Genomic DNA, 15,378 nt, shown 5'->3' on the forward strand with positions numbered 1-15,378 from the left:
TGCTTAATGCATAGTCCCTGTACAGTACGATATTTCCAAAGCAAATCTGATATGTGGAACTCAGACGGCACTGCCACATCAAAAGTCTTCACAGACGGAGCCAAGCCCAGGTGGGTAGCACACAGATTTTAAGATGTCAAGTATCATCTCTGACAACAAGAAAGACATCAAAATGTTAACTTCACGATGTACTCCAAAAATCCACCTCTTGATTTCATTTATTTAAAACTCTGGACCACAACTGAAAGCATCGATCATTTAACATCATGGACTTGGCTAGAAAGAATGAGAGAATTTCTAGCAGTGGAGCCTTAGGAATAAAATCCCCAAGTTGGCTCTTAGGAAATTGATGAAAAAAGAACATCATTATTCAGCTCCGCCTTACCACTGTAGTTCAATGTATGCTCTGTATGGAAAACTCTGAAGATAAAAATAGCAGTCACAGACTTTTTCCTCTTTTTTAGCTACAGAAATGTACAACTGTGTCTGTTCCGGGAAAGAAACTTGCTTTGTGCGTGTCCACACAATGATAGCTATTCATTCTAATGTTATGTATAAACCCATAAGTCAAATAAAGCTATGAACAATGTAATATTTATATATGCATAGTGTTTTATAAAAAGATTGGCCCACATACTGCTTTTCATCAATACAGAAAGAGCATTAAGTCCATAGCACACCACAAGAAATGAATGAAGAACAGAAATGCAAACAAGTGCTTAATAAATCACAAGCAGGCTCACCATGGAGGAAATGATGATACTCAAACCAACTCAAGTTTCAGAGAATTACTTATATAGTCTCCCATTTTTAAAACAGCTTTACATACCTGATTTAGTTTACAGTAAAATATATCCCAATGAATCAATTTGTTCCATATTCAGAAATATAAACACATATCACATTCCTCACAGCTAAATTTTGTGTCATAAATTCTCTTTTATACAAGAAAAAAAGGCAACAGTTGTTTGTTTTTAAAACAGGCTCTATTAATTACAATTTTTAACTCTGTACACATGGTAATAATTGGCTGGTTTTCTCCATTTTTTTTCTTTTTCCTTTTTTTTTTTTTTTTAAACAGTACCATGAGAACAACAGTGATTGACTTGCAAAGTTTTGTGTCTGTATGGAAAATGCAAAACAGTACTATGGAAATACACAATGCACTGTAAGCAGCGGTTTGCTGCAGTGGTCCAACAGGTACAAGCAAAGGTTTTGGCTCAGCTAGGCAGTAATCCATTTCAACCGCATCCTGGGGCTACAGCCGACCCAACCAAACCTCCTGTGAGATAGCAAAAGAATGGGTCTTTTATCAAAGAAAAATCACTATGTTTTGCTCTGTCGAAAAACTAAAAGAACAGGGTCATAAGGGCAGAGGTTTGCCAGCTAGATCTAGAACCACTGAAATCGCATCCTTCTCTCCCTTTCAATCATCCTGAAGACTTTCATTATGGTTCCAAAGGAAAACTGGCATTTCTAAGAATAAGCATGCCCAACCCTCATTTCTTTTAAACACGAACAGAGAGGTTCCTTCCAACAAGGCTTACTGACTCCCTTCTCCCCAGTTTGGCAGAGGGCAAGTGCGGGCTTACGCTAAAATGGGGGAACATACTTTCTGTACTGGCAATTCTTAGGACTCCTCACGCCAGGCACACTGTCCCCCATTCCATCTCCTATTCCGCCTCAAATCAGGCAAGACGACACAGAAGGCGTTTGTTATCCATTCCTTCTAGTAGTTGGGCAAAGCTGTGATGGCACTGCCTTAATGAAATCCTATTAGATGTTGGTGATACTAATGAACCTGCGCATCTGTGCTCGGGCTGCACTGGGGTAATGGCGGCCAACCTTCTCCTCTTGGCACCTTTCTACGGCCAGGGAGAGTACGAACTGTTTTCTGAGCCAACTATAACTTGAGAACATAACATTTCTTTGTGCTGTGTCGTTTAACTATAAATACCCTTCATTTGCGATAGTAGTCTCTTCATACAGTTTGCTTAATTTTAGGATCATCGGCAATCCTAATCCATTCCAAAGAGTCCTCAGCTTTTACAAATATAATTTTTGCCTTTTTGCTCTTTTCTTTTTTTCAAGAAAAACTCCTAACTACAGTATAGCACTACCTCACTACATAAGTCTCTATCAAATTAATTAAACTTGATCAATGATTTTCCTTACTTGGAGAAGATGATCAACAGCCCCATTTTACCAGGAGAGAAAAAGGTCGCTCCCCCCAAAAGGGAACAATTCTTGACAATTCTACAGTTTATGTAGAAACAAAATTTATATCCCTTGGGGGCAGCATTTGGCAAATAATTTCCAAAAAAGTATGCATTTAAAAATACTTTCTTTAATATGATACATCAGGCACAACACTTTTCATATATATATATTTTTTTCTTATAAGATTTCAAATGCATCAAATGTTTGTCGCAAGTCAGAGAATCATCAGGCTGACGTCAGACGCTTCACTAGGTAAGAAACTAAATCATTTCAGGTCTGTGAGCTTCCTCTTAGAACCTTTGACACGGTAAAGGCTGGAATGTGATTCAGGGTCTCAGATACTGAGGTCGGTGCTACATTCTTTGTAAGGTCGCCTTCTCTGCTCCGGGGGATGTCTGGAACTTCGGCCGGCATCCTGTTTCAGACTCGTCTCGTCCCTCTCTCGGTGGCCGCCTTTGTCCTCTTTGCTCCTTTTCTCCAGGGACCGCTCTCTCCTCCGCTCGGGGGACCTGGTCCGCCGCCGGTCTGTGGATTTGGCTCTCCTTTCGGGCGAGCTTCCTTTCTTGCGCTCCGGAGATCTTCTCTGATCCAAGAGTCTCTCGAGAGACCTCCTCCGCCGGCCGGGGGAGCCGTCCCTCCGGCGGGTTGGGGACCGCTCTCGCCTCCTCTCCGGGGAAGCCTCCCTCTTCTCCGGCTTCTCCCTCCTCTCCAAAGTGTTGTCAGCGCTCCTCGTGCCCTCCCTCCGCTTCTCCGGGGGCCTCCTCTTGGGGCCATTGGTCACCATCCGCTCGGGTTGGGCATCTCTTCGTCCCTCGGGTGCCCGGTCCTTGGGTCGGCAAGCCCCACTGTCGGGTTTTCTAGAAGTTCCGTTCCATGTGTGATGTTCGTTGGGTTGTCTGCTATACTCTCTGCAGCCTTTGGGATCTCTCACGTGTGCCCGCTTTTCCCCATGTGGTGATGATTTGTGAAGATCGGGTGGATAACTGGACTCCAATGATGGATGCTGTCGGCGGTCGGGGGGCGCGGCCCTCATTTCCGGAACACCTTGTGGACCGGTGGGAGGGCCGTTCCCGTCGCTGCTGGGGTCTGCGAGGAAGAGAAACCAGAGCAACAGTTTGGTACCAAGGACCTCGGCTCCTGTCTCCACCCGCACACGTGAGATCCCATTAGTCACAACAAACAAACGACTGTTACAGCAGTCAGAATCAAAGCCAACTGACTCTTGGTTAACTTAAGTATAACTGCAACCAGTCAGGGTTAAAAAACTGGTACTTGTGGCTTTCCACAGCTAGCCTACTGTTCTTTATACTCATAGACCATTAAAGAACTTGTAACATCAGTCATGAGTTTAGTCTTTAAAGGCACAACCCAAATAGTCTGTCTAAAAGTATCAAAATGTCCCCACCCTATCTCCTGCTCTTTTTTCCCCACTCTACCCGCCTTCCTCCCTGATCCACCCCCCCAGCCCCCAGCCCCCATGACAGAAAATATTCCTTTCTTTAAAGAATACTTGTTTTAATTTGCTTAAAAACAACCTGGGCTATTGACCTGGAGGGTCAGAAGGGAACTTTCTGGGGGAATGTAAAGAGTTGATGTTTTGATCTGGGTGGGGATTAAAGGCATGCATAGAGAGGTAAAAATTCACTGCACTGGACCCTCAGGCTTTATGCATTTTACTGTAAGCAAAGTATACTTCTCTTTAAAAAAAAAAAGTTATCCAGCCTGGTGATTACAGAGGCCACACAGCCAGATGTTGATGATGGGCAAATGTGACATTATGGGAGGGTCCATTTAACAGTCTCTCTACCTTTGTGAATGTTGTTCAACTATTTTCTTTACTTTTGCATAAGTTTAAGGAACTGTTTTTAAACTATAGAGTCTGCTGACAGATAAAAGGGAGTGGAAGAGAGGCCGTCAGGATCACATTTGACATTAGATGGGGTTCGATAGAGGCACTTTTCTTGATGCTATAGAAGCAGCCATAATTACATCTTTGAGCCGTGAAGTCACTGGACAGCTTCTTACAACCTCAAGTTGTCTATAGATTAAAAAGCAGGGCAACCCATAGGGCTCCTATTTACTGTTAAACTATTTGAAATGATGCTGCAAATGTTTTAGGTAGCATCCCGGATTTATGACAGCTCTTTTCAAAACAGGGATGCTTTGTCACACCTAAACCCAGTAAGTCATACACACTATTGCATTCCAGGCAAAGTACCTGAAATGATGTGCTGCAGCACGGAGGGCAAACCAGGGCCACAGTCACAGGGGCGAAGGAATCCCGGGTGCCCCCTTAAGGATCTTTCATGAGCCAACAAGGTCAACATTAAGCAATTAGTCTCTTTCACGAACCATCTCCCAAAACTTAGGGCGGGTTTTAACAAAAGCAGGAATATAGCCTAGAGCAGGAATCAGTAAACTTTTTAAAGGAAAAAGTTGTAAAGGGCCAAAGAGTAAAATATTTATGGTTTGGCAGGCTGCATAGTTTGTCACAACTGTTCACCTGCCACTATAGTGCAAAAGCAGCCATGGACAACACATAAAAGAAATGGGCATGGCGATGTGCCACTAAAACTTACTTACAAAAACAGGCTGCCGACAAGATTTGGCCTGTGGGCTGTCATTTGCCAAGAGATAACTGAGTAGGAAATCTCATCTTCCTGTCTATCAAAGCCCCATCCCTCTAAGTGAGAGCTTTGTGATCTGAGGTTTGTTTTTTCTGAATGCTGGGTAGGCTTCTAGAATTAACACACGCAGAAGCTTATGAAGTCATTTTAGGATCTAGGTGAGGAAAGGGGCTTCAATGACTATCATAAATCTAACCTTGGGATTTCTTACACCTACTTTTAAGAGAAGGGAGAGTAAGACTTCCATAGGGTCAGCGGTGTACTTACAATTCAAAGAACGCAGGGTGCTCAGAATGAATTGCCAAACATATCAAAATAGAGCTAAAGCAGAAGCAATGAGGAAATTAGGCCACAGCACAGAAACACCTAGTATTGATTGAGCTACAAACCGTAGTTTGATTATGGCCCATAAGGTAGAAGCAAGCCTCCCCGAGCTTTTCATTTCTCATACATGCAGCGATATTAGGAGGTATCATCGCTGTAGAAGGGAGGGCCCAGCACCAAGAACAGTCAGAGAGAAAGAGACAAAGAGAAAAAGTTGAACGTTTAGATTCCCTATAACAAAGAGGAAAGAAAAAAAAAAATCTGCATTTGTTAACATAGGGCAAAGAGAGTTTATTTGTCCAGTCAGACAGTCTAAGGCAACACTCAAATAAGGCTGCAGAGACCAAAATCAGAACAGTGACGTTTTCAGACAGCCAGATAAAGTGACTCGAGAACCCAGACAATGGATGCATCCTTTTTTCTTTTTTTCTTTTTTTTTTCTTTTTCAAACAACTGGAACAATGACAGGCTGGCATAGGAGAGCATTAACAAAAAACAACAAAGGAACAAAGTTCCCTCCCCCATCTCCCTCCATCCCCCCTCCCCCAAGACCACGGCAGTTAAATTAAGTACAAAAAACTCATTACAAAAATAGCCTCACAGAGAAGCAGGTTCCAATCAAGTCAGAAAAATATTGGAACTTAACATATTATAACCCATTTGTGATTCTAATCAATAGAATTAGAGAGATTTAGTCCCAATGACACATGGAGACATTACAGTAGCACAACCCTGGCACGTTCAACCCTTCTTGGAAAAAAACTGTGTATTTCAATGATCTTTATTTTTAGCCCAAAGAACATTTGTTAGTGTTGGATTTTCATCCTCAGTGCAACAGACAGAGGTTTTGAGAAGGTACACAGGTTACTGACGATGACTCGCAAATGAAAGATCACATCCAACAGAAGCATAGGGAAGACAGAAAAGGGAGATAATGTTACACAGTTTCAGTGGCATCGATACACCTATGGTCAAGGTTTAGGACAGCGCACAGCTGTGGCATCTTAATGTTGTCAAAATACCTCCCCCATGGTTGGCCATGTCTCAAGGGGCCTCATCTGATACCCATCCCATCCCATCCACCCCCCCCCCACCTTGGGCCCCTTGTATTTTGCACCTGCATGAATGCCCAACACCTGGGAAAGCTGTCCTTCAAAGGGGTTATCCTTCTCCTTGAGCTGCACCTGAATTAAGTATCTCATCAAGTCCAAAATGCAACTGGGAATTGTGCCAAATGACTTTCAGAGAAGAGGGTGACAACAGATAAATCCCTAATAAAGGGGACCAACGTATACGGGGACCATTCAATCACAGTTTCTATAGAAACTTTTGTAGACCTTTGGTTGGGAAGAAAAGCCCTACATCTAGGGCATAGCTTTTTTTTTTTTTTTTTTTTTATTTAATTTTAAACAAGAATCTCAAATAAATAGGATGCAATCATTATAATATACAATATTTCACCATCAGAACACCAGGCTAGGTGAAGAGCATTGCTGTTTAGTCAAATCATGTCTACAGATATGACAAAGGAACTCTATGTAAAAGCTGGCTTTCCTCACAGGAAAGGTATAGTAATGTGTTTCCCTCACGATGGGCACTGGGAATCGATTTCATCCTTTATCACCTAAAAACATATGGTTAATATACCAACAGTTTTGTTTGTTTTTAGCAGTGGGCTCAGGTGGTCTGATGTGGGGTAGGGACCAGTGGGGGGGGATGCAGAAGTATTGCATACAGAGCATCAAGGAGGTGAGCAAGGCCCCCAAATCATCTCCAAATTTCACGCCTCTTGAATAAAGATATCAAGTAACCAAAAAAGAAAGAGAGAGAATAAAAAGAATTGTGCCTCAACATATCACTCAGGAAACCTGCTTTCCTGCTTCTTAAAAGGAGTAGAGTCATTTTGTGCTAAGAATTGGATCTGCGAAACAGTTTGGCACAGTTCAAACAAACATTCCTTCGCTCTTGGTCGGACTAGACAAAATGTTCTCTCTGATTATCAGAAAGGGGGCTATAAAGAGCTCGTCTTAGGCCATGCCCCAGTCCACGTAAGCAAGCAAAAGGATGAAAGGTGTAGAGATTTCAGAACAAGCGAGGCAAATAATCACATGGTGCGAGAGGCTGGTAAGACACTGGTGAATAGGGGAAACAAAAAGACTTTCCTGCTGCAGTTCTGGAGACAAATTCATGGAGTCATGCCAGGGAAGGAAGGAATGTTTTCATAGTTTGACCCACCATATTCTGGTACGGAGCCGTCTCCCCGCTTCAGAAACAGACGCACTCTGCGGCCACCGTTCTTAATCAGTTCAATAGCCCGAGAATGCTTCATGTTTTTGGTGGTCTCGCCATTGATCTCTAAAATTTCATCACCAACCTGCCAAAGCAAGAGAGAGCCAAGTGAGAAGATCACAAAAGGGTTTCACCAGCTATTGAGGTGCTTTGTAATTTTACATTCTTTCATTTATTGACTCACTAACTATTTACTGAACATGTTCCAGAAAAATCTTCTATTGTTTAGGATACAGCAGTGAAAAACCCCCCAAATCCCTGTCCTCATGGAGATGGTATTCTAGTGGGGTAAAGACAATAAGAAAATTATAAAAATGCATGTACACTAGACAGTGTTAAGTGCTAAAAGAAATAAAGTAGCAAAGGGAATATCAATTGTTGAGGGGAGGCGGATGTGGCAGACAGTTTCTAGGATGGCTCCCAATGATCCCTGCCTCCTTGAATTCATATGCTGTGTAATCCCCTTTCCTTCGGATGTGGGCTGGAATTAGTCACTTACTTCTAACAAACAATATGGCAAATGTGATGGGAGGTCAATTCAAAGATAAGGTTACAACATGGTTTTGGCTTCTGTCTTTTTTAAAGAGTATTTCATTTATTAAAAAAAAATTTTTTTTTCAGCCACAACTCACGGCATGCAGGATCTGTTCCCTGAGCAGGGTTTGAACCTACACCCCCTGCAGTGGAAGCACAGAATCTTAACCACTGGACCACCAGGGAAGTCCCTTGGCTTCTATCTTACTTGTCCTCTTTTGTTCTCTCAATTGTTCATTCTGATGTATGCTGTGAGATGCCCTACAGAGTCTACGATAAGGAAATGAGGGATGGCTTGGGCCAACAGCCCAAAGTGCACTAGTCCTACCAACAACCCTGTGAGCGACCTTTAGAGGCAGATCCTTCCCCAGCTGAGCCTTCAGATGAGACCACACTCCTGGCTGATACATTGATTGCAGCATTTACTAGGAGTCAGCGACTATTCCAGGCACTGGAGGCAAAGGAGTAAACAAGACAGGCCAGATCCTTGCTCTCATGGAGCACATATTCTAGAAGGTAGAAGAGGAGAGGACTGGCTTTGGAGTTTAAAGGACTAAATTTGAGTCCTATCACTTGTTAGCTAAGTGATCTTGGCTAAGTCCTTTACTTTTTGGAGTTCACTTCCTCATCTGTATAAGGGGAGGATAACAACCCATGCCTACCATGCTGAGGGGGTCCAATTGAATATTACAATATGTCTTGTGAACTACACAACATTATACAAAATATCATAATAGTGGTATTTCTTTCAATCGAAAACTTTTTAAAGTGAGTAAAGACATGGAAAAGCATATGCCATGTGTTTGAAATATAAACAAAAGGAATATAAACCACCATATATGCACAAATTATGCATGTGTATGCATAGAGGAAGGATATACAAGAAACTGGTATATTAATTTGACCCTGGAAACTATATTCTTACTATGCACCAGTTTCCTTTAATTTTTAAAAATCACATTCATGGTCTACCTTCTCAATTAAAAAAAAAAAGCTCATTAAAAAATTCAGTCTGAAGAAACATAAATTTCAAGATTCTGTCTTAAGTTCCAAGCATTAAATTCCCCACCTTTGGTCACTCTTTTCCCTCTTTCTGCTCAGGGCTAATTTTAATCACTTTTTTGATTTCCTGACCTGACTCTCAATTTCTTTAATTCCTTGCAAATTGTTCCCTATGTATGTCTCCATCTATGCCCCCTATCTCTAATGAGCAGATGATTTTTTCTTTTCTAATCATCTGATCTGCCCAGGAGACAAACATATTCATACGTGGTAAGAGGTATTAGATATCTAAACAGAACAGACTGGACTTTTGGCACACGTGCATTTAAATTTTGCAGCTTTGATGACTACCTAGTGACCCTGAATAGTCACGCCACGGACTCCTTGGCCCTCTGCTAATGCAGAGTGTTAAATCATTCCCGAGGCCTAGGGGGAGGCGGCAGTGGCTAGCTACAGACTGCATGGGGCTCACCACCCAAAACTTACAGAACCACACTGCTCTTCCTGCTCTTGAAGCATGCTGGGATACCCAGGAATCCCTGGGAAGTGATGTGCCTGCCCCATGAGATTAAGTAAAAGAACTATGGAGATGGGATTCAGACAATATCCATGTTAATAAGTTCATAAGTGACTTTAATCCTTCACTCAACCTCAGAGTTGGAAGAGCTCACCTAACTTTAGCAGCTACAACTAACTATGCTTGAGGGAGAGATTTATGCTAGGGTGGGAGTCCTGCACTTGGAGTGTCCTGAAAGCTTTAGAAACATGTAATTCTCATGAACGTGCAGGTTCTAACCATAGGATGTCAAGAAGTCACTGCAGATGACTTCTTTATGTCCACTCCAGACGCCTCTCCCTACTTACCCTCATCTTTCCACACCTTTCTGCAGGACCGTCCTCTGCTAAGCGCAGAACGTAGAGGTCCATGTTATACTCTCGGCCGCCTCGAAGACTAAAGCCAAATCCCTTGGCACCTCTTTCCAGTTCCACAGTGTAAAAATCTTGCTCCTATTCAAAGAAATTAAGTGCAGTCATTCTGGGAGGACTTAAATCCACACACATTTCTCTCTCCCTCTTCCCCAACATTCTCCATTATGCTCATTTGACACAAAGGCACAGTTTCTATCCCCTTCTTGGTGGTTCTTGATTGTTTATTAATATCAATTAACCTTAGGAGTTTGGAGATCCGGAATGTGAAAACATTCATGAGTGTGCATACAGATTGCGTGCCAACACGCATATATTAAAGTTTAATCGGTGAGGCTGCAACTTGCATTTGGGGCAGGAAAATCCTTCATTAAATAATACCATCCAGCACATTTCTGGGTATTCAGCCTCCCTGCCCAACGTCTGAAAACATCTCATCGTTAGGATACCAACAACTACCTCCACACATCTGGACAGTGGTACCCATGCTGATTAAGGAGAATCGGGAACGGATTAGGGAAGACTCTGAGAAGGCCAGTCGGGGGGAGAAAAAAACCTATTTAACTCTGTATCACCCCATGTTTCCCAAATTTGCTTCACCTGCTATTACTTGTGCACCCTCCATTACCACCTCGTGTGACAGCTGGGTAGCTTTAAGGGGTCTCACCTGAAATTCACAAGTCTGAGAAACACCTTAACAAAAAGACATTTTCTTGACATAAATGCCTTTATGAGTACCATGACGAGACATGAGCTGTTTTGCTCTTTCTCTGATCACCAATCCTCGAGACAATTATAGCTTTTATTTTGTTTGGGTTTCCCCCCAAGCCCTGCCTAGAAAAGGATGTCTAGGAATATTTTTCAAAGGTAGTAAAATAAAATGTCATTTCCTTGATAAACCAATATGAGTACATGTTTAGTACATACCCCTCACAAAAAGTTATTTATCTTAATTGAGGGTACCTTATAGAAGATACCTGGTAAAAACAGCTTTAGAAAGCTGGAAGGAAACACACCAAGCCAACAAGGAAGAAAGAGAAATGGCCCTCACCTGTGTTCCCTGGGGTGCTTTGAACTCAAACTGAGATTCCGGCTTTGGTTTGGTGGTATTCCTGCTGAAGCGAGAGATAAAAGTATAAGAGCAACCCACGGGGAGACAGAGAAAGAATCAAGGAGGAGCATCGCCACAACAGGAGTTACTTTTTCCCCTTGAAAGTAACAAAAGAAACCAAAGCCATGTCTGACCTGGTCTCCTGGGCCCCTTGCTGCGAAGGGGTGTGTGTGGTGGTGATGGTGGCAATCTTCTCCGCATTGGTCAGCAAAGTGGCATTTGAAGACTCTGCAGGGTAAGACAGAGCATCAGGAAATGAAGGCCCCAGAGAAGACACTGTCACACCAGGAGGTGTGCAGAAGCCTCACCTGTGAATTCTATCTGGCTTCTCCGTCATCACTTCAAACAGTTTTGAACTGAATTTCTCAACAAGAGTTTAAAGGACCATTCTAAGATCTTCTATGATGTGAGCCACGTACACTCCCATTACCCTCCTCCCAATCAGACATCTCCACAAATGAAAGAAAGAGTTTACCCAAGAAAATGGTACTTTAAAATTGTAGCCAAGGTAGGTGCCTTTCACTCTTCCCCCATCACTTATAAAGGGCAGGCCCATCAAATCGTGGCACCACACCAGAATTATTTCCCATAATTCTACAGGCTGATAATGTCTCTGCTAATGTTTCCTGCAACTTTTCAGCGATCTTTAGTGAGTCTGTTTGATTTTCTCATGTGACTATTAAAATCAAAAGTGCGCTAACATCTTGTTAAACACACACGCACATAACATCTACTTTCTTCCCCAAAGCTTTTACAAAATGAAGCACAACTAAAAATGTGGAATTCTTGTGAGACCTCGCCTAGATTCACTCACGAAGAGTTCATTTTAAAACTTGCATGAGTTAGAGCTGGAGTTTATAAATCTAAGTTGTACAGATCAGGAAGCCACCCTAATGTAATGGATATGATTATATTCTTATGAAAATTGCCTTTCTTCTCCACTAAACACATTCATAAGCAACTTCATTGATCTCTGGGAGTTTGGAGACCCAGAATTTGAAAACACTCATGAACATGCCTATAGATCGCAAACCAACATGCATATATGAAAATACAATCATTCACATTGTAATAGTTGTATGTTCTATTACTAATTATTTCTCCATTAAGGTCAAGGCAGATAGTAAGCAACTATGAGCAAGTTACACTATTAATATTTATTTTTAGGTTGACTGTTTGGAACTTGGCACACGTTTTCTAATCAAGAAAATGCTAAATGTGGTGGTGAAGTTCTTAGATTAGCCTATAAATGCCCATTTAATTCACAGTGTGCTGTGAAATCTACAAGTGTCTACGAGTCCTGTGGTTCACAGTGGGCACTCCAGTGTTTGTGGAATACATGTATCTACCCATCATGTATAACCAAGTTTCTATGGACATCTCACTAATCCTAAGTTTTTGGGATTTTACTTTCCTAAGGTAGAATCCCCAAAAATCTTCCATTTTACTTTCCTAAAAATACTACTCAGATTAGGTCTGACTTCCTGTTATTTTATTTTCATTACACATAGGCGTTAAAAGCAAGGGCTGGAGATCAGACCCAGGTTCAAATCCCTTTGTCCCCCACTCATTAGCTGTGTGCCTTGTTTTCCTCATCTGATAGAAGGGGATGATGACAATAATTCCCTTTTCTTGGGTAAAAATATATGAAATGTTTAGCACAGTACCTGACATGTAGTAAGCACTCAATACACACTGGCTGTAGCTGTGGCCCTTGCTACTACTTCTACTTTGTATTTATTACTGTGGTAACGTGTATAAGTTATTTGAACTCTGCAAAATTAGAAAGTTGAAATACGATTTTAACAGTTTCTATTCGAGCTCTAAAGATTATGATCTGGACAGCGAAGGTGCAAGATTAGTAAGAAAATGTAACTAGACCAGATGAACTAAAATGTGAATCCAGTTCATGCTTTAGGATGATGTCTCCCACAGAATCTGTTTTACCAAATGTTGCTCCAGATTCTGAGGGAACAGTAATCTGTGGTCCAATAGGGTGAAAAATAGTGGGTGACACAGAGAGAAATGTTTTTGTGTGTCTGTGTTTTGTTTCTCCTGTGGACCCTTAACTGTGCCAATACGCTTTGTGACCCTCCAAGGTGGGGAAGTGGTACTTCTTAAGCTTGTCAGGCGTAATAGTTATAAGGTCAGATTCTAGAGTCAGACTACCTGGCTTTGCAACCCAAACTCTGCAACTTACTGGCTGGGACTTGAGGCAAAGTTACTTAAACTTTCCATGCCTCCGTCTCCTCATCTACACATACAGCATAACAGAAATATCTAAGAACACTGGTGCAAAGATTACCTGGGAGGAAAGTGTTTGGGCTCATGCCTGGCACATAAAAACTGCTCAAAAAATGATGAGCATCTTTTTTATGGGTGGCATGTATTTATTACTGTTATCACAATATTGAGTATATTATTAGTCCATTTTTATGACTGCAGTTAAGCGGCACAACCAAGGCGATAAATCTAAGTGGTATTTCATAAAGTCTGCCTGCTGTGCCCGTACAAAGGACTAGGAGACCGCACAGCCTGTCAATGTGATTTGCCAGTAGTTTCATAAACGTGGATTTTTAAAAACTTCATACTGCTCATTGTAATTAATTTTATGGAGACTCTCTGGGAAATCACAAGATTGCTAGGGCCATGGGGAAATCATCATCAGGATACCAGAAAGAATGTTCCCTTGTAATTAAAGTGATTATAATTACTCAATTGTGCAGAGGTTCCCCTTTAGAGTTCTTGGGTGTTTTTTTGTTGTTGTTTTTTTTAAAAAGCTTAAAACCAGTAAGATTTATTTATTTATTTGTTTGTTTGTTTGGCCGTGCCAGGTCTCAGTTCCGGCATGTGGGATCTAGTTCCCTGACCAGGGATCGAACCCAGGCCCCCTGCATTGGGAGCCCAGAGCCTTAGCCATTAGACCACCAGGGAAGTCCCTCTTGGGTGTTTTTGGTAGCCAGAGTTTTCTAGGCAGGGCAGATCCCATTCTCAAACCATTTTAATACTTATGCCATTTTCAAGGTTTGATGAGATATAATAATCACTCAACAAACGTATAAATAGAATTTTTATTAATTTTCCTTCCATCATTCCTTTGCTACTTTTCACATATTTATATGCAAATCTGTTTTGGATTGAAGCTTAATTTTAAGCATTTCAAAAATTAACATTTAATATGCAAATGCCTAGCTGAGCCCACTGAATTTTTCTCCTTTTGCTTGTTTTCCTTAATCTATGTACAACCACCATATCTCAATTGTTTCCAACACGCCAAGCACTGTGTTAGGTGCATTATCACATGTGCTATTTCATTTCATCCTCACAACTCAACGAAATAGGTGCAATTAGTTACCCCCACTTTATAGATAGAGACACTGAGGCTTAGAATAAGTAGGCAACATGTCCAAGGTCTTCCAGAGAGCAAGTGGAGGCAATGGGAGTTAAACCAAGGGCCTGCCTGATAGTTAACTTTTAGTTTCATTCTGTTTACAAGGGAATTATGCACTGGTATCACAGAAATCGTATCGGATTGGTATATTCTCTTCAAATAAGCAAGTACTTTTACCTTCCTGTGTAAGTACCACCAACTTCACTAAGCAGTATCAGAGATTAATTAAGATACAAAATACCCTGGTTTTGAATTCTAGACTTCCTGGGCCATCTCCGAGCACTAAAATAACTTTCAGTATACCCTAGATTTCCAGGACGCTTTTTTAATATCTATTAATATAAGCTTATGTTTTTAAATGAGCTTTTACATCTTCGTTTAGAATTAAACCAAGACAGTATGTGCTGAAATTCTCTCCAGCTTTTTAAAATACAGAGATGAAGTCCATTCTCACAAATTTATATCTCTATCCCAAAGCAAAATTTGCCCCATATAATAAAAAAAATGTAAAAGGGCTTGATATAAGAGTACACCCTAGAGGCAGTTTTATAAAGGGGTGTCAAGGTATTTGACTTTTAAAACTCCAAAGCAGATAGATGGACAGATTGGCTATTTTCATGATAAATTCCAAAAAGTGCCCTACATCCTTTCTTAAACAGTGTTCACACCTGGCTTTAGCTCTCCCAGAGGAATGAAAATGGATATTACTACACTTTCTACAGCAATCGTGTATCAAGACGAGCATATCCTAGCTCTCAAGGCACTGTCACGGTGCCATGCTAAATCAGGGCACTAACTCCTGACAGGAGCGCCGCCTATCTTGGGTTTCAAGTTATCTCCGTGACAAGTGATTACAATTCCAACCTTGCTCCCATGTGAATATCCTTAGCCATCCTTATGGAATCCACATTACAAGGCCAAGCAAGTCGACCACGGATACAATCATTCCTTTC

The 15,378-nt window shown here is 41.5% G+C and overlaps 1 protein-coding gene across 1 annotated transcript in view; it reads right to left on the reverse strand.

The window, feature by feature from the left end:
• Window positions 1-589: 589 nt before the first annotated feature.
• Window positions 590-15,378, reverse strand: part of MAGI1 (membrane associated guanylate kinase, WW and PDZ domain containing 1) — a 609,319-nt gene continuing 594,530 nt past the window's right edge. The window contains exons 20-24 of the mRNA XM_024747645.1: window positions 11,169-11,262; window positions 10,975-11,035; window positions 9,861-10,004; window positions 7,407-7,545; window positions 590-3,306 (exon numbers count right to left, since the gene is read on the reverse strand). Of these exons, the coding sequence (XP_024603413.1) occupies window positions 2,555-3,306; window positions 7,407-7,545; window positions 9,861-10,004; window positions 10,975-11,035; window positions 11,169-11,262 (1,190 nt within the window). The 3' untranslated portion in view covers window positions 590-2,554. The remainder of the gene's footprint in view (window positions 3,307-7,406; window positions 7,546-9,860; window positions 10,005-10,974; window positions 11,036-11,168; window positions 11,263-15,378) is intronic.

Source organism: Neophocaena asiaeorientalis, unplaced genomic scaffold (genome assembly GCF_003031525.2).
Source record: "Neophocaena asiaeorientalis asiaeorientalis breed wild unplaced genomic scaffold, Neophocaena_asiaeorientalis_V1.1 scaffold495, whole genome shotgun sequence".
NCBI lineage: Eukaryota > Metazoa > Chordata > Mammalia > Artiodactyla > Phocoenidae > Neophocaena > Neophocaena asiaeorientalis.